Below are 17,694 nucleotides of genomic sequence, written 5' to 3'. Positions count from 1 at the left end.
TGGAGGTTGTTAGTCTGTGCAGCTCGTTTAAGCGGGAAGAAGGTCGGGACTGGGTTCTTTTGTCTTTGACTCTTTTAGTTTTTGGGAGATCGGCGGTGTCATTTATTAACCTTGTGCTATTGCTAATCGTCTTGTGGTTGAGGAAAGTACTGTAATGGCTAGCTGGACCCTTTTGGGTCTTTTCGGGTCTGGATGGTAGATTGATGTTTTAAGGTTTTTTTTCGTTCGTGTTGAAATAGTTGTGATGTATCACTTCTATAGGAGTGATGGGACTGGTGAACCCTGGTAACCGAGGACCCAAGCTAAGTGCACGGTGGTAACCCCGTGTTTCAAGGTAAAAAAAAAGAACTTGGAACATGGAACAGGGCTGGACCTGAAAGATTGGGTCGCGGGGAAAGAAACTGGGGTGGCTCGTGTTTGGGCAAGAAGTCTGGGCTCTTGACGCTTCGACTGGGAGATTGGCAGCGATGATCTTGGAGGGTTAGTGTAGTTGTTAGTACTTAGACCGCCTCTACACTCACAAATCATCTGGCTAGACCAGGTCGGAGATCATCTTGAACTCCTGTTCATCAGCTGGAAATGCAGTTCCGTCGGGGCGGGTCGGTGAAGGGGGGCCAAAAGAACAGAAAGCTACGGAGTACAGGAGGAGGTACTCCGTACTTTGTAGCGATTAGCGATCGCCTTGACCCAATCGTAGCGAGGATGGTAAGAGATCCGCGTTAGCGAACTTCGTATTTCCAGGTCCCAAGCATCTCGCACCTGCAAGCCCAAAGTCTCCCAGAAGGTCTCTCTCGGGACGAAGCTTGCCACTCGGCCGGCCGCGGAGAATGTCTCCCATGATCACGGAGGAGAGCTGGCACTGATCATAAGGCAAACCTTGGGAAAGAAACTGTGTACAGGGCCAGTGCGAAGTGGCTCCCGTGCGGCGCTAAAATGTGTGATGCTGGGATGGAGTCCCACTGGGGAGGAAGCGAACCAGGGACGAGAGAAAAGAGGCTGCAAGTCATTTCGCTGGCCTGTCCAGGTGTTTGGGAAATTCGATAGGTGGACAAGTTTTGGAGATTGGCAGCGGGTCGATAGTCGGGTCGATGATTTTTGTTTTTGTTCAAGATCTCCGGGTCACGGGGTCTCCAGAAATTCCCGTCAACTCCAGTTGATTTCACTCAAATCACATCAATCTGTCCCATTCCCCACTTCTCTTCTGCAGCCTGGTCTTTTTACCTAACTCGATCAACTCTTAAAACCACAATCATCCCCCCCTCCCCTCCTCCCCCCGAACTTTCCGTCCCTCTTCAACTGACACTTCCATCATGGTCCACCCACCCCGTCTCTGAGGTGAAACCCTCTTTGATCTGATCCCATTCCCCATTCCCCTGTACCTCCTTACTCCTCCCACCTCCCTTATCCGCCCTCCGATCGCCAATCATTCCTACCCGTTCTAGCCTGACCTGACCTGTCACTGTCAAAGTGTCAAAAAAAAGGAAAAAAAAAAAGCTACGGTCAACTTCCGACTTCCTCGCGACCGCTTCCCGCAGCCCCCCTAAATCCTCGCGCTCATCAGTTCATCACACTCCTAGCCTTTATCGCAGGATGCCGACCCGCCTTATCTTGCGCTCCAATTCTCATAACGTCCTGTGCCGGTGATCGGGGATGATCAGAAGGGAGACAACAATGGCCTCCCGAAAGAAACAAAACAATACAACCCGCAAACGAGACGGGATCCACTTTGTCAATGCCAGACCGGCATCCGAGACGGAACGACTCAAGGCCCAGAAACTAGTCCGCGCTCACGTTGGACGATGGATTTCCGATCAGACCAAAGACCGTTCCGCGGCTAGTGAACAGTCTTCCATTTCCGCATCTCGTTCCTCTCGAACTTCCATCGGCGCCGAACATGCTGGATCCTCGTCTTTTGCTCTCGTGTCGTGTCCTCCTCCTCTCAATGCGCAGCGGACGCTGGCCGTCGTCGGTCTGGGTACTTCGCCCCCGCAGCAGTCGCCACAGCGTGACTGGTCACGAGCTTCTTTTGCGTCCCAGAAGAGTGATAGTAACGATAGTACTAATACCGATGGTACGAACGAGGTGACCAACTTTGCGGATCCGGTGACGATCGTACCGTGGAACGAGGTGACTCGCATTGAGCCGCAAATCTCGGGATTCCTGGATCCGTTTTTACAGTCTCCATCCAATTTTCCGCCGGAGGTAGTGAATCTTTGCGAATCATATTGTACGTATCATCCAAATCAACGATGAAGAGGGTTGAAAAATGCTGGGGAATGAATCCTTGACTGACCATTTATCAGGTATAACGGTGTTATGGCCGGGCCTTACTCCCAAATCAACAAGCAATGAGAAAAAGGCCAGCGAGTTATGGTTCCCGCTTGCCCTATCGGACCCGGCTCTCTTCACGGCATTCATGTTTGGATCATTGTGCCATCAGCGAGTTCAATGGTTAAAGGGCTGGGTCCCCGATTCGAACTTTGGCCCCAAACAACAGCGCATTTTGCAACTGTGCGAGATGGAATCGATCAAGTTGATCAGTCAGGCTGTGCAGGATCCTACCCGTGCTGTCAGTGACGCCGTTCTGCTCAGTGTCATTTGCATGGCCCATCATCAAGCCCTCGAGGAGAGCCCCGATCAACATCGGACGACACCGTTTACTCCGCCGTTCCAACGGTTGCAATGGCTCGACGTGTATGGTCATTTACCTCCCAATATGATCCACATCCATGGGTTAGTTGAGCTTTTGAAGATGCGTGGTGGCCTCAAGAATATTAAGCTCCACGGCTTGCGTCCGACGATTTGCTTGTAAGTGGTGCAAAGCGCGATACTTGTATTTCATTCGGGGTCTCGTTACTAACTCTTGACTCCGTCAGCTCGGATATTATGACCGCAAGTTGTTTCGCCATCGCCCCGGGCATGGAATTCTGCGCCATCGTCGATAGTCGCAGTGATCTATCCGTGCAAGAGCTCCTCGGCTTCGGAACTTATCATATCGACCACAGTTTCCGTTGGCTAGAACAACTCGGTCTCACCTACCAAATAATCGAAGCCATGACCGCCGCCGCTACATACGTCGAAATCATGAAAACCTGCATGAAAGGCAGCCACGACGTCTCATTACTCTCGGACCAACGCAACCTAACACAGTACACCCTCCTCTCTGTGCCACCCGCGGCAGAAATCCAAACCCCCTTCTCCCAACCTATCGACGAAGCCGCCTACGAATCCTGTCGTCTAGCAATGCTCATCTTCGCCGTCGGCGTCGTCTTCCCCATCCCTGTAAATAATACCCCCTTGCCCAATCTGGCCAAACAACTCCAGGCTGTTCTGCGTCGCCCGGGTGCTGCAGACATCTACACGTCTACGAAATATTGTATTCTGCTTATCTGGGTCTTGACGTTGGGCGGTATTGCAGCCTTTGATAGTCCTGCTGAACGGGCGTTCTTCGGGTCTGCGCTGATTGAAGTTACGCGTCGTACTGGGCTCACTTCCTGGACGGATGTGAAACGTGCCATGAATGTGATGCTTTGGTATGATATTGCCTGTGATGAGGCGGGTGAAACGTTCTTTGCGGAAGCTCAGAGCTTGCATGTCATTGAGTGAGATTGCATGTCCGAGGACTAGGTTTTTCACCTGAGACCGATCGACCTCCCATTGCCCTGGCTTTGGACTATGGGACTACCATCATGCCTTTGGCTTGATTTCATCAACCCCTGTGACATGCAATTCGAAATGCATGGACACTGCATTCGTCGCCATCACCCATCACCTCCTGTGGTTCATATCTCCTTTGGATTGCAACCTCATACATCTTCTTCATCACGCTATTTCTCGCCACGATGCAACTGTCATCTCCCAAATCTCGAACCCAGTACATACGTACCATCTCTCTCGATTTTCTTTGGTATCGATTACCCGTGCCGGTTCACGGCCTTCCCTGGTGGAAGTTCAAGCTCTAGCCAGCCTACTCGGTTCACACTAGAGATAATGCATTCATGAATATATCATCATCATTTCCGCTATATACACTCCGACGAGAACGCAATTCATATCCTGTCTCAATCCAAGTCATACTGTATAACAATCATCGTAATGCTGTATAACACAACCCTTCACTCCCCAACCTCCCACTCACGAACCGTACCCCCTCTGCCCCTGTATACCACCCTCACCACTCAACAGGGGCTCTCGTTCCCAATCTCTCGTAGTAACACCAACGTGGTTCTGACTCCGACTCGCCTCAGCCGTATCCTCCCCACCAGCACCACTCTTATCCACCCCCTCCCTCAAACAAACAGTCTTCCAACTCACAAACCCAACCAACACACTACCAACAACACCAACCAACCCCGTCAAAACAGCATTAACAGGAATCGGATCCCCCCAAACCGCCCCAACGTCACCGCATCAAGCCCCGCCTGCGCAAAATTGCCCACCCCGGCCAAACAAATAACCAACCCATACACCTTGCCAAAAGTCTGGAACCCAAAAACCTTGGCCGCATAGTCCGACACAGCCGTATAATAGAACGGTCTGTATAGCACGAACAGCGCGATATTCGCATACGCCGCGCCCATGCTATCTGGTATACAGCCTAGAATCCCGATTAGGGTTGCGACGCAGACGAGGATGGCGAGCACGGTCGCTGTGCGCAGTTTGTCGAGGAATGTGCCGATGAAGGGGATTGAGAGGAGGCCGCCGATGGGCAGGGCGATGTCGAAGAGGGTGTTTATTTGGGCCGCTTTAGCCCCGGAGTGTAGGAGGGAGGTGTATTGGGAGCGCAGGGTGGCAACGAAGTAGTTTATGCGGAGCATCATTAGGATTGTGAAGGCGGTTATTAGGATGAACCAGGGGGTGCGGAGTTGGCTGAGGGCGCTGTGGCCGTGGAGAACGCCCCAGACGCCGCTTGTGTTTGTTTGTTGGGGTTTGGGGAGGGGTTGGGTTTGTTTTTGGGGGAGTGGGGAGTGACTGCGGTTGTTTAGTTCTTGTAGAGGACTTGCTGGGCGGAGGGGCGAGTTGAAGACTGAATTGTTGATTCCGGAGACTATCGAGGCTGTGCCGTCGTCGAGCAGGTCTTGGATTTGGTGGACGATGCTTTGGCGGTGTTCGCGGCGGATGGTTCGTTGGCGTTCGCCTTCGTCTCGGTCGTGGATGCGATCGTCTATGCGGTCGTGCATTTCATCTACCACTTGGGCGGAGGCTTGTTGGACTAGTTCGCCGGCTGTTTTGTAGGAGGTTGAGGGCATGATTGTTAGTTGGACTGCGAGGATGAAGACGGGGACTATTAGATATGCTAGGAAGAATGTCCGGGTCGAGACGAGGCCGTCCGTGGCTTCGTTTAGGAGGCGGAAGATTAGGAAGAGGGCGCTTGATGCGTCGAATGCGCCGGTTAACATTGAGAGGATTAGTCCTGATCGTTTGGGGAATGTGTTTGATAGCTGGAAGGAGGAGATGAAGACGAATGGTCCCCCCAGGGATAAGAGTAGGTATCCCGGGATGTACCCGTCAAAGGGTAGTTGCTCGGCCAGGGCAAAGATGGTGGCACCAATGGCTAGACAGAAACTGCCGATGATGCCACTGACTCGGGGACCGTATGCATCCAGGATGGTTCCTACAGGTAGAGCCGAGACGTTGGTGACCACGGCGGCAATAGTGAACATCAAGTTTAGCCTGGAAGTGACATTAGCATGTATTCAGAAAGACTCAACGGTCGCGCTGTTTCTTCATACTTGATTTCCTGCCCATTGCATACCGCAACCTCGTTATCAAGCTCCTCCCGAGAGCAAAGATTACGATATACATGCTCCTTGATGAGAACCGGTTTCAACGCCGCAAAGCCGAATACCACGCCCGCAGCGAGAAAGCAGTAGATAACAGCCAAACACACCTGGACTAATACCCCGTTAGCGAGTACACATTACAACATCCTCCACGACACCTGTCCTCGGCATACCGATTCGTCGTGCAGGGCTCACTTCAAAAGCACCCCGGGTATCAGACAACCAGAAGGGCTCCTTAAGCACTGCCACAGGAGGCGTCGGGGACTCTAGATGCAGTCCCCGCTCGGGTTCCGCACGAGTCGTCTCCCGTGTCGTCGTGGGGGAAAGACCCAGCGATCCCAGCAGCGAGGGTCGATCGTCGCGATCGTCCACTGCGCTCTCGCTCCAGCCGGGCCCCGCATAGGGATTGAAATTGAGTCTGCTATACGTGGAGGGGAAGGAAGATGCTATCGAAGCATCGTCGGGGAGGTCCTGATAAGTATCGGACTCGGTGTCTGACTGGGGTTCATTTCCCCGCAGGAAGGCTGCGGCTGGAGTGCGCTCCCATCCTTCCAGGAAGGAGATGCGTGGGAGGGACATGGCAGGGAGGGTTAAGGTTTATACGATCATGATCAGAAAGAAGAGGGGGAATATCTCAGATGAGAACATTGTATCTGGATTTTGAAGCTAGTAGAGATAAGAGGGCGTGCAATGACGCGATGATGTGATGGTGGTTAGTCAAAAGAATTCCTGTTTGTTGGCGATAAGGTCACCTGATCTTGCCTGCATTAGTAGTTTGAGGTTGATTACTTGGAGATATCAATAGGATATCAAGTGAGTCTTTGTTGATTGATGTTCATCTTTGAACAGTTGTATTTACAAGCTTCAAAATATGCAGATTGAAAGATGGATCTCAAACTTTCCTGTTCCAACCCCCCCCCCCCCCCCCCCCCAACTCTTCTACCAATCGATCCCCTGAAATCGTACATATACCCCTTCGAGTTGGACTTCGGCACATATCGCTGAAAGAGGCAGCTCGAATTCTCGGCATCTACCTCATCCCCACATCATCTCTGCATCCACGGACGAACGCACCCTGTCTTGGGTAATACTAATCAGTCTGGCGCACCAGGCGGATACCTAATTACCTTTCTGGTTGGTCTACAGCCGCCTCGGAGAGGTTAACATTAACGACATTCTTGTCCCCCAACGGGGAACCAGCCATTCTCGAATCAGATCGTCGGCTTCATCCCCTCTCGTGTTCGGGGACCTCTCCAACAAAAGCCCCCTCCCAGATCGACAGGGTTCGATGGGTCCGGAGTAGTTACGCAATCCAGTGCCACGGGTCCAACGAAATTGAAACCCGAAAGGCAAATCGCAGACGGTGCCGAAAGAATACTACGGATTTCTTGGCTGGATTTCTGGAAGTTCTGGAATTTGCCCCCACAATCTTTTGCGGGATTTGTCAGGCACAAAGAAGACAATCCCGGCGTCGCCGATCCAATAGTACACTGCTTGAGTCGTGCGTGGCCAAGTTTCCCCTAGGGGCGTTTTTGAGTTTGTATACTCATTACTCCATCTCTCCGAACACTAGGAAGTAGTATTACGGATTACGGAGTACATACTATTCGTTTGATTGCGAGCTTCGACACCGCCACTGGACCCCTCTCCAGGGGACCAACATCCGAGGGAAAGAACTGACCATTCTGCGGTCTCTGTCGGTCGGTCCTGACAAACTCAACAAAGCACCTCGGTGAAGATGCAAAACAGGAAAAGTGGATGGAAGCTGCGGCGCTAGTGTTTCCACCGTCCGAAAGCTTGATGATGAATGTCTGCCATTCTGGCCGGTTGGTTAACAAGTTGGACCAACAATTTCTCGGTTTTTGGTTCGGTACTAACTTAACAACAGCTTGTGACAGCGGTACTACAGGGACTACAACTTACTCGTGTGCCACTCGGATTTATAGCTGTCATATGTCCGGCACGACACCTTCGGAGCCTTTGCCGTGGCGTTCTTCCTTGTGATTGGATTACTAGCCCCTAGCTTGTTCATTTACCGAAGAGTTCTGAACTGACGCGCAAATGATACCGGGAAGGAATAGTGTCCACATAATTTCCGGCAGGCTAAAAAAAAAGAAATACGAATGCGAGGGTCTTCAACAAGTACAGGACTCCCTACGGAGAGAGACTCCCTACCAGGATATCCTCTCCTCCCTATTACTGTATCAGCGCACCACTTTCCCCATAACGCCTGTATAAAGATCTACAGGACCATACAAACTCGCTTGTTCTTACCACTTCAGCGCCCGGGTTCCCGAAGCCAACCGCGGTGTTTCGGCCAGACCATTACACCTTAAATCCTTTCTCATTCGGGCAAAGATCGGTTTTCATCGGGGCAACACAACAGAACAAAAAAAAACTTTGTTCAACACTCGTGGGGTACGTGTGCCGTCCAACCAAAACCAGCAGGAGACTGTCAAAACAGCGGCTCGGTGGGGAACGTTGCACCTGGCGTGATGGAGCAAAAAAAAACAGCTGGGCCACGTCTGCTAAGGGAACTCGGGCCATGAAGCAAACTAAAGACGAGCCAATTCCATCTCGACCTTGTCAAGTCGAGATCCATTCGAAACCCACTTTGTCCGCCGCCTCTGCTCCTCTTTTTCTGCTCCGAGCTAATCTCCAACACGCCAGCACCATGACTGGTTCTGTACGGAGTACTCCAAAATTATCGCAATGTCATTATGATCTACCCATAAACCAACCAGCTAGCTTTCTTTTTTTTTTCTTAAATTTTTTTTCTAGGAGAGGGGATCACGCCTAGAATGGGAAAAGAGGGAAAATAGACCAAACCCCCACTCTCTCTCCGCGCCGATTGTTGAATTTAGCCTCTAGAAGTCTCCATCAATCATTCTCCCCATGGAAAGATAATTTTGATAGGTTTAGGTTGCGTGCAGGGAAAAAAAAGGTTCTTGGATTATATTTACCTAGTGTCCTCGGGTCTGGGATACCGAGCATGTTTTCTTTCTGGAAACTTTCCCAGTTTGTCCTCGTTCTCGCTCCCCGTGCTGCGTAATGAGGGGATGGTCAGTTTTCTCACTGCTGTCTAGTGTTGAGTAAACGCTAGTCATTTGGATAATGCTGACGATGATTCCAATTTAGCCTCACCTGTCGGCTGCGCCATTTGAAATGTATGCCACGATATACAGGGTCTATCTCACTATCCACGCATGTCCAAACTAACTATCTTTAGGTGACAAAACTGGAGCAAAATGCATGCGCTGCCAACGATCTGGCCGCGAATGTGTGCCCGCGCCTGGAAAGTCGGAGGAGCTTTCTTTTCGTCATGGCCAAAATCCGTCTCTACGAGGAAAGGGGCCCCCGAGGTATGGGGAGAGTGACTTGACCTTTCCAAATGACCAAATCTGGGTAGAATCTTCGTCCGAATGTAGGTTCCGAGCAGTCTGCAATCCTTTTCCTCCAGCTTTGAAAGACAAATGTTTAACTTCCCTTCATAGATTCCTTCAAAGATGAGACCGATCAGACAGCAGCAGAGTATCACGTTGTACCAGTGACGGGCCATTCAGCCTCAAGATCACCATCTGAAGCCCGATCAACCCCATCATCCATCATGGACCCTTCTCTACCTGGGCCGAGTAACTCGATCCCTTTCTACATTGCAGACTCGCGAGGCGGTTCTCGTTCTACCTCTGCACATTCACCCCGATCATCCAGTACGCCCGTTTCAACTCCCCGCCTGGCAAATGTCAATGAAGCCTATCTGCTCCGACATTTCCAACGACATCTCGCACCGTGGGTAAGTAGAATTTCTCTCCGCGAACCGTGCGCCATGCTAACAGCTTAGCTTGATGCCGGTGATCCCGAGCGACACTTTTGTGCGGATGTTGCCGGGCGAGCCAGCGATTCTCCACTCCTTTTGTACGCCTGTCTAGCTGTGTCGGCTTGTCATCTGTCCAGAACGGCAAATACGATCTCGCCAGATGTCGCGGATAGCTATCATGAACGATGTGTCTCGATTATGCTTCCGGTTCTTGATAAGCCAGAGTTTGAAATCGGAATCGATATTCTTCTAAGCTCGACCGTGATTCTTCGCTTCTTCGAACAAATCTCCTGTACGGTGATGACCCTCCATACACCATCCCCGCTTCATAATCTATACCTCCAGCAAACAAAAACGCTAACTCGTCCATCAAGCCCACACACCCTCCAACGACCCGCAGCGCCATCTCCTCGCCGGCTCAGTCTATATCAGTTCCCACGTAGACTGTGCCATATCCGGCGGCCTCGCCTCAGCATCCTTCTGGGTCTTCGTAATCCAAGACATCCAGTTCGCTCTTACGTACCAGAAATGTCTCCGGCTCACATTTGCACCCTTCGACGACCGCCTGCGCCGGTGGTGGGTCGCCAAGCCGGTCCTTAGCGACAGCGACTGGGTCAACCGGGCGATCTGGATCCTTGCCGAGACCATCGATTTCTGCTATAATGTCTCGGGTCGGAATTACGGGGGCCATTTGGGGATCGCGGGGGAGAATGCGCTGAAGCAGCGTATTCGGGATTGGGAGGTTGGGAGGCCTGATACGTTTACGCCGTTGCATGTTTCGCCGCCGGATGCTCGGGCTGGGAAGCCTTTTCCTGTCGTTTGGTATACGACTTTGTGGCATTGTAAGAACTGGGCCTGGTTATCTGGATGTTTGGGGGGGGTTGTGCTAATCTTTCTTTTTGTGCTTGGCAGCTACCGCCGTGCAACATGTTTGTCTTGCCAAGGCATTGATGCTCATCCGCGAATATGAAGTATACGATTACTCCATCGAGCAGCGGACCAAACTCAAGGTAAGAAATTGTCCCCCGGGATCTCCAACTAACAATCCCATTTCTGACATTCTCGTAGGAACAAATATCAGAAAACCTAAACTACCTATTCGGCATAGCCTTCTCCGCAGACGACGAGCCATCCTTACGGATCATGGCTTGCCACGCACTCTGCGCCTGCAGCGCGTGGATAGATGACCCCCTCGCGCAAAACTTGTTGTTCGATCTGTTGCGTCGGACGGAGAGAGATAATGGGTGGCCGTGGGCGTATGTTGAGCAACGGATTCTTCATGCGTGGCAGGGAAATTCACGATGAATATAGATTTATACCCTTTTGATATTGCTTATATGATACCACGGAGCGAAAATGAAATGCTCTATCTATTATTATCGAAGTCTAGAATGTCTGGATAGAATCCCATTGGGCTGGCTGCATTGGAGATAGACCCTTTTCCGACTGATTTCTGCCGTGAGTTATAGCGAGGTGTACAACTACATAAGGATCGCCTAGATGCGATATTCTGGAACGAGGCAGCATCTTGATTGATCCAATTCCATCGACAGCACTAGATCTACACCATGAAGCTTGAGTCACCCTGGATCGAGGCAAAGTACGATAAATCAACAAAGTTTAACAGCAAGAATCAGTGTTTTTGAGCAACTTCATCTAAAACAGGGTATAAAAACAAACATCAACATACGTATATAACCACCCAAAGCCCCAAACAACTCATCACACATCTTATAACATGTCCCTACATCTGAAAATCCCCATCAAAAGCCAACGGAAACGTAAACAACCCCTCATCCATCATAGTCCCCAACGCAAACAAATTATCCGAATCAAACGTAACATCCATACCCAGATCCTGCACCATACCCATGGGCTGAGAACCCGAAAGGCCCATACTCGACATATCCGGGTATCCAGGCTGACTAGGCCCAGCGGACGATTGAATACCGTTGTACCCTTGCGTTGGGTCTGGGGTCGTGAATGATGGGTAATACCCCGGGCCCGAATTTCCGGGGATAGATGGTGAGAAGGAGGGTGTGGAGGCCCAGGGTGTTGTTGAGGGTGTTTGGTCTGATTTTGAGGGCATGCGGGTAAGGGGTGTTGGTGGGTTTATTGGGCCGTAGGTTGGAGGGCCTGGGTTTTGTCTGTATGTTGATGGTGTGTAGATTTTTTCTTGGTCGGAGCGGGATTGGGATGCTGATGAGGGGGCGCGACTGGCTGGGTCGCCCATTGCGACTTCGCTTAGGAGGTGGAGGGGTGTCGTTCCTTGCTGGATCTTGATAGGGGTGTGAGTAGAGAGGTCTTTCGGGGTTATGGAGGGGTGGTCTTACTGCTTGTTTGTCACCCTGTGTATCTGATTGCACCTCTGTGCCAAATATCTCTCTTAGGGCTGGTCCATTCTCTCTCTTCTTGAGGAACCAATTGCGCAGCATCATGATGATATTCCCGAATTTTGATGCTGCCCTGCCTCCATCACGGGCAGCGGCGGTACGATAGTGAGTGATGACCTTTTCCAAGTAGTATTCAATCTTGAGGCTATTCATATCAATCACTTGACCAATGTGTGTGTTTGATGCCACGAGTAGCGAGTAAATTTTGATCAAGCTGACTACCGGGTAAGATGTTCGAGCGAGAGCCACTGTCGGCAAGCAAATAAGACGGTCTGGCTCGATGCTGCAGATAATGTCTAAAGATTGGTGGATCGAATGAATGCAGGTACTGATTGCATCGATGAGTGGGGCAAGCACCGAGGTTGGAAGGTCGTTATTAGGCGAGTTAGGGAGACAGCTTTCTCGGCAATCAACGCTCATCGCACTTTCATGAACAAAGAGATTGATAACATGATAAGTATGGGCCAAGGTCACTGACAAGCGTGTTAGTAATGATCTACATCACAGACGAGAAACCAACTCACAGCTATAAGCATCCTCTGGAACTTCCCTCCGCCACTGGGCCAACTGGTTTGAGAATCCCTTGACCGCATATCGGATTTTGCTGTCTGCAAAAGTGATTATAGACAGAGGATCATCAGTGGTAAGTTGTGTGCTAGACTCTTCGATTATCTGCCCAAGCTTTGCCCACCAGATAATATGCTTGTCGGAGGGTAGAGCATCAGGGTGGTTCTCCAATGTGTGCAGGCACTCGTCCATGTATGGCTGCCACCTGACAAGGTGCGTTCTTCGCAAAGCCGTAGACACTCTGGAAAGGTTTAGTGTGTTGTCACCTAAGATGAGAAACGCAAGACTTACTGAACTGCCATGAAATAACAGCCAACCCAAGTACGCTTTGCTTCGGGCCCATTAATGTCAAAAGTTGATCCCTGGGGCTTTTTGAGAAGCACTTCTCGCAATCGACTAAACGGCCTGTCCTCACCCCCTTTCCGCCGGTTGAGCCCAAGATCCATAGAAACGACCACAGCGAAATGGACGAGTTGGTAGAACTTTAGTTCTTCGAGATTATCTGGGGGCATGTACCAGATCGCGAGGACTATGAACGCTTGAACTAGTTCAATGGATTTCTCGCCTTTGACGACCACGCGTTCTGCACACATTCGATACACATCGTCAAGAAGCTTGAGTTGCATATCCTTCTTGAACGGACCGATAGCGACTGCGAGGATAGCGAGAAACAAGGCCGGTCTTTCACGACGAACGAAACCCATTGTCGTTCCCGGCGGGAAGACAACCATGGGCATCTCTGGTGCCATCTTTGTAATATAGCGGTCGAATGCCGCCTGGGCAGTCTCGACATCCACCACCCCTCTATCAATCATATCAACGAATTCATTCCCCGCCTTGGACGGCGCCGTCTCATCGGCAGAAGGAACCCGCCATTGTCGAGAAGATGACTGTTGTGGAGGTAACTTCTCCGCAGACGGACTATCCTGGCGAGGATACTGCGATACCAACAGCCCATCATGATGGCGCTTACTCCCCGCCAAATTCGGATCATCCCGCAGCCACCGGCGCCCCGGGATTTCAGGCGAATGCGAAGAAGAAGACTCCTGCTTGGGAGGCGGTTCCAATCCAAACGCGCCACGATGCGACGCCTGCAGCGTCGCAGTCAATGCATCGATCTTGCGCTCCAGCTCCGTGACGCGGCTATCCGTCTTCTTCTGACGTTTCCGCGTAGGCGCGGTGACAACGCACGCGCGCCCGGCTTTGGCGCATCGCTTGCACGAGCTATCTGGATGTGCTGGGTCCGGGTCACACCGGACCTTGAGTTGGCGACATGGCTCGCAAGCGCGGGGCCGTTTGATGTCTAGGTGCGGCTCTTCGGAATTGCTGGATCTCCCCGCCGGGTGTGGCCCCAGACTGAAATGCTCCCGATCGCCTGGGGATACACCGTAGCCGCTGTGCGACTCGCTGGGGAGATGGGAGGGGGTTCCGGGTAGTCGGACCCCATATTGGATTCCTGTCGGGGGTCCGGCAGGTATAAAGACCGATCTTGGATGACCGCGTCTGATGCGGCGTCCCACGGATATGTTCGCCTGCAGGATCTAGATAAAGAATTGATCGGGCCACTCTGGGAGATGGATGCTTCCAGAAGGCTGCGGCGATACCGTGTGTCAAGCTTCTTTCGACTGGCACCGTTTATCCTCTGCTTGAAGACGTTTGTCGCGTTTTCCACAGCTTGATTTCTCAACGCCTCACTAGGAACAACCGGACGGAGGACGGAGAACGGTGAATGCAAACACCGACCGCCGAGATAGGCGCGTAACTCCCACGAGTCACACAACAATGTCGTGGGCTAAAAGGGACTGTAGCCGTAGCGAGACAAGCGCCAGGAGGATTTAGCGATATAGCCTTCCTTCCCCGGATTTCAAGAGGCCTTGAGAGAATATGTCGGGTCCTCAAATTTGTGAAGTCGATTAGCGTCGAATGACGGCCCCCTCAACCTGTGTTCACGTGACCAAGGTCTATACGAAGCGGACGAAAGGGAATGAATTCATCGGAAGTTTAATCACAGTATATAGTATTTATGACGGAAGGAACTAATCTATAAAGAACCTAGGCTATTTGAACAGGCATCAATCCTACCTTTACTATCCCACGACATATTGCTATACCACAACATTCGACGAATACTATTTTCACTAGCAGCGAGTACATGCCAGCGTTCTCTAGCTACTTAACAAGGTCAAAGCACAAAGATCATGGGTCTCATTTCTGGGGGTATCTACAGAGAACAAGCTAATCACACAAACAAAAAATCAGATTACCCCCATGTATCGCTATTGAAAACAAAAGGAAAAGGAAAAGGAAAAGGAAGGGGAAGGGAAGGGGAAAAGGAAGGATTCCGGCAGGACAGCTACCTGCACTCCACACACACTCTCCATTTCGGAGACCGACAACTTCCCAGAACCCATTAGCCCTGGTGCGTAGGGCACGTCATCTTCCGCTCAAACCAGTCCAGAATGCAAGTCTTGTGGAACTTGCAGAAGCAGTTAAGGCGGGCCAGGCTCTGCCCAACCTCATACTCTTCAAAGCAGATCTGGCATTCGGCCACGGCGCCGTCCTCTGCGAGGCAGTCCTTCTCAGTCGCCGTAAATGGCAGCATACGTGCAGCTGCGGGCGACGGGCGTGGCGATGGTGGGGGTTGGCGGACGTTCACGTGGTCGGGTTCAGCGTGGACAGGCGAGGCGCCGTAGCCGGCGATGCACTCGCGGACGTGCGCTTCGCGGGCGTCCTGGGTATGCTCATTGCTGAGCGCTGGGAATTGCCGTCCGCAGACGGGGCAGAGGTCTTCCTCCGAGACTTGGGGGCGTGGCGGCGGTGCGGCGGCCGCGGCAGACAGGTCTGCGGCAGAGGTGTTGCCGACCATACGGCTTCGGTCCCCTGTACTGGGACTGAAGCTGGCCATGGCACCAGAGACAGATCTGCGAGCCGGACGGCCGAGTCCTTGAAGAACCGCGGGCCGGTCGTTGGCCCCGATGGTTCGTCGCTCCTGGCGAGAGGGGGCGTTCTCTCGCTATATTCATCAAGATGCCAAATTAGTCTGACAGATTCATCACGTAGTACCTGATACAGGAGTGGGATGAAGACTAACCGCAACTCCGGAACTGTTCTGTCCCATGGAGGAGGTGGAGAGGGAGTGGGTGGATCGGTGACCGTGAGCTCGTGGAGAACCGTATCCCAGGGGATTGGGATTCGGGTCGGGGACGCATGGGTTGCAGAGGCGGACTTTTTCACCACCCCCGAGAGCAGGGTTGATAGAGGTGTTGAAATGATCAGGATCGTCGCCGGTCAAGTCAACGACGGGAGTTTGAGAGGTAGGGGATGATTCGGGTTGCGAAGTGGGCGTGTCGGGCGGACGGACGATGAACTGTCTAGGAATGACTATCGAGTGAGGCGAGCAGCTCGCACATACAACTCTGCCACACTTCCGACAGTGGTGCTTTCTATACCAAAAACTGAAAATAGTGCCACAGATTGGGCAACTACTGACTTCTGCATCAGGCTGCCATCTCGGCATATCGATATCTTGATACTCTGGATACCTCCCGTATCGTCCATCGACATTATCAGCCCTGGATCGAGAAGCTTCGCTGGAGCTCGCAGAAAACACCCGTCTCTCTGAAGAGTTTCTATCAACAATCCTGCGCTCTGGTCTCCAGCCGAAGCTTTCAATAATTCTCTCGCCATTCTCTGTGAAACCAGATGAGTTCAAGGTATGGGACCTGGTATGTGTCCGGTATCGATCACCCTCGGTTGAGACAGTTGTTGACCGAGATACGTCAGGTCCTCTGCTCAAGTACCGGCCACCTGCATGCTGAAGAGAACCTGGGTACGGGTTCTCTTCTATGAAGCTTCCCCGTGCGCTGCCGCTTGAGCCTTGCGAAGACCGCCGAGGTGGTGGGTCCCATGGAAGAGTTCGACGGCCATTATCCTTCGAATTGGTCAAAATATCCGCTTCCACACCTGCTTCCGATGCAGGGTGCCATGTCTGATAGCCAGGTCTGTCGCTATGCCCTTCCGACGTTCGTGACACTGACGAGGAGCCACTAGACAACGATATATGACTTGACCCACCTGATCTTGGATGTGGCTGTGCTCTGGAGCTGATTCTCGATGGATGAGCCTCACCCTCTGCCGCATGAGCATGATTCGACGATCTCCGAAAAGACGAGCTTCCCGTGTATGGTCCATGTCCAGCATCTGCACGATCAATCGATGCATACCGGCCATCATCAGACGGTGACGATGTGATATCTATCGCCGTTGCATAGGATGAGCCCGGTGCTCTGGAACTGGTACTCCTTGAAGCCGGTACAACCATGGAGACAGATCGATGGGGTAATGCAGGCATTATACTAGCCTCAGGCCGAATCGATCCACCGGAACGAGTTCGCTGAAGTCTAGAAGCATCAGAATTGCTAGTCAATCGGCGCTTCCGATCTTGTGCAGGGATATAATTATTCGAGCTTGCTTCTCCGGAATCAAGCACAGGACCATCTTCTGAAGAGGTCGGCCTTTGCACATCTTGTCCGCCTGCCGACCTGCCAGTTGGCGGATTCATATTTTCTTGGTCGACACTCGACACATCAGCAATGCCTGCACTGGGGATGATTTCTTCCGCTGATGGCACCTGGCCTGTCATGGAAGTATCTGAAGACGGGGTACTGGAGCCAGACATTATGGAGGTTGTTGGTGTTTCTGTGAATGTATCACCGGATGCAATGCAAGTATTGCTCTAGCATGGGCAACAGGACCAGCCTTAGCCAGAGTGCATGCTTTTCTTCATGGGATATGCCGCACAATCTTGTTCAATGTGATGTACCGAGGCAGCGGTGACGAAAGGCGACTCTATCAGTGGCGAACGAAGGGGTTATCGATGATGTTGGAAGGTTCAAAATTCCGAACTCTCGAAGATGGCCGAAGAAACTGTTCCTTAGTTTGTGGCTAGACGGAAATGACCCCTGTCAGCGTTCTGATGCAATGACGAACGACCAGGCTATTTTGCGATCGTTATCTAAAGATAACAACCCATGCGCAACATTCGAAGCTCTTACCGGACACAGTCACACTCTTTTTTCCAATGAACCTCCTGTCTATCCAGAAGTTTCCAGCTGTACAGCAGTCTGCAAGCACT

At 51.7% G+C, this 17,694-nt stretch overlaps 5 protein-coding genes across 5 annotated transcripts; 2 read left to right on the top strand and 3 right to left on the bottom strand.

Annotated features, from left to right (window-relative positions):
* Window positions 1-1,671: 1,671 nt before the first annotated feature.
* Window positions 1,672-3,606, top strand: N7496_000148 (uncharacterized protein; the record flags this gene model as incomplete). Its single annotated transcript, XM_056693079.1, has 3 exons — window positions 1,672-2,227; window positions 2,304-2,808; window positions 2,877-3,606. The coding sequence occupies 3 exons, from the start codon at window positions 1,672-1,674 to the stop codon at window positions 3,604-3,606; spliced, it is 1,791 nt and encodes a 596-aa protein (XP_056559808.1).
* Window positions 3,607-4,355: 749 nt separating this feature from the next.
* Window positions 4,356-6,362, bottom strand: N7496_000147 (putative MFS transporter Fmp42; the record flags this gene model as incomplete). The annotated part of the gene is made up of 3 exons (XM_056693078.1): window positions 4,356-5,673; window positions 5,733-5,895; window positions 5,957-6,362. 3 exons carry the CDS (start codon window positions 6,360-6,362, stop codon window positions 4,356-4,358), a joined length of 1,887 nt encoding a protein of 628 aa, XP_056559807.1.
* A 2,472-nt stretch (window positions 6,363-8,834) lies between these two features.
* N7496_000146 (Zn(II)2Cys6 transcription factor domain-containing protein) lies at window positions 8,835-10,905 on the top strand (the record flags this gene model as incomplete). The annotated part of the gene is made up of 8 exons (XM_056693077.1): window positions 8,835-8,845; window positions 8,922-8,950; window positions 9,013-9,207; window positions 9,278-9,576; window positions 9,625-9,892; window positions 9,975-10,442; window positions 10,513-10,610; window positions 10,669-10,905. 8 exons carry the CDS (start codon window positions 8,835-8,837, stop codon window positions 10,903-10,905), a joined length of 1,605 nt encoding a protein of 534 aa, XP_056559806.1.
* A 439-nt stretch (window positions 10,906-11,344) lies between these two features.
* Window positions 11,345-14,007, bottom strand: N7496_000145 (putative C6 transcription factor (War1); the record flags this gene model as incomplete). Its single annotated transcript, XM_056693076.1, has 5 exons — window positions 11,345-11,878; window positions 11,934-12,466; window positions 12,518-12,801; window positions 12,852-13,886; window positions 13,946-14,007. 5 exons carry the CDS (start codon window positions 14,005-14,007, stop codon window positions 11,345-11,347), a joined length of 2,448 nt encoding a protein of 815 aa, XP_056559805.1.
* A 963-nt stretch (window positions 14,008-14,970) lies between these two features.
* N7496_000144 (phosphatidylinositol-3-phosphate-binding ubiquitin-protein ligase) lies at window positions 14,971-17,238 on the bottom strand (the record flags this gene model as incomplete). The annotated part of the gene is made up of 2 exons (XM_056693075.1): window positions 14,971-15,573; window positions 15,652-17,238. 2 exons carry the CDS (start codon window positions 17,236-17,238, stop codon window positions 14,971-14,973), a joined length of 2,190 nt encoding a protein of 729 aa, XP_056559804.1.
* Window positions 17,239-17,694: the final 456 nt, after the last annotated feature.

Source organism: Penicillium cataractarum (genome assembly GCF_028827025.1).
Source record: "Penicillium cataractarum strain IBT 29864 chromosome Unknown utg000001l, whole genome shotgun sequence".
Taxonomy (NCBI): Eukaryota; Fungi; Ascomycota; class Eurotiomycetes; order Eurotiales; family Aspergillaceae; genus Penicillium; species Penicillium cataractarum.
Note: the sequence above shows the minus strand (reverse complement) of the source record. Positions and strands in the feature narration are given on the sequence as shown.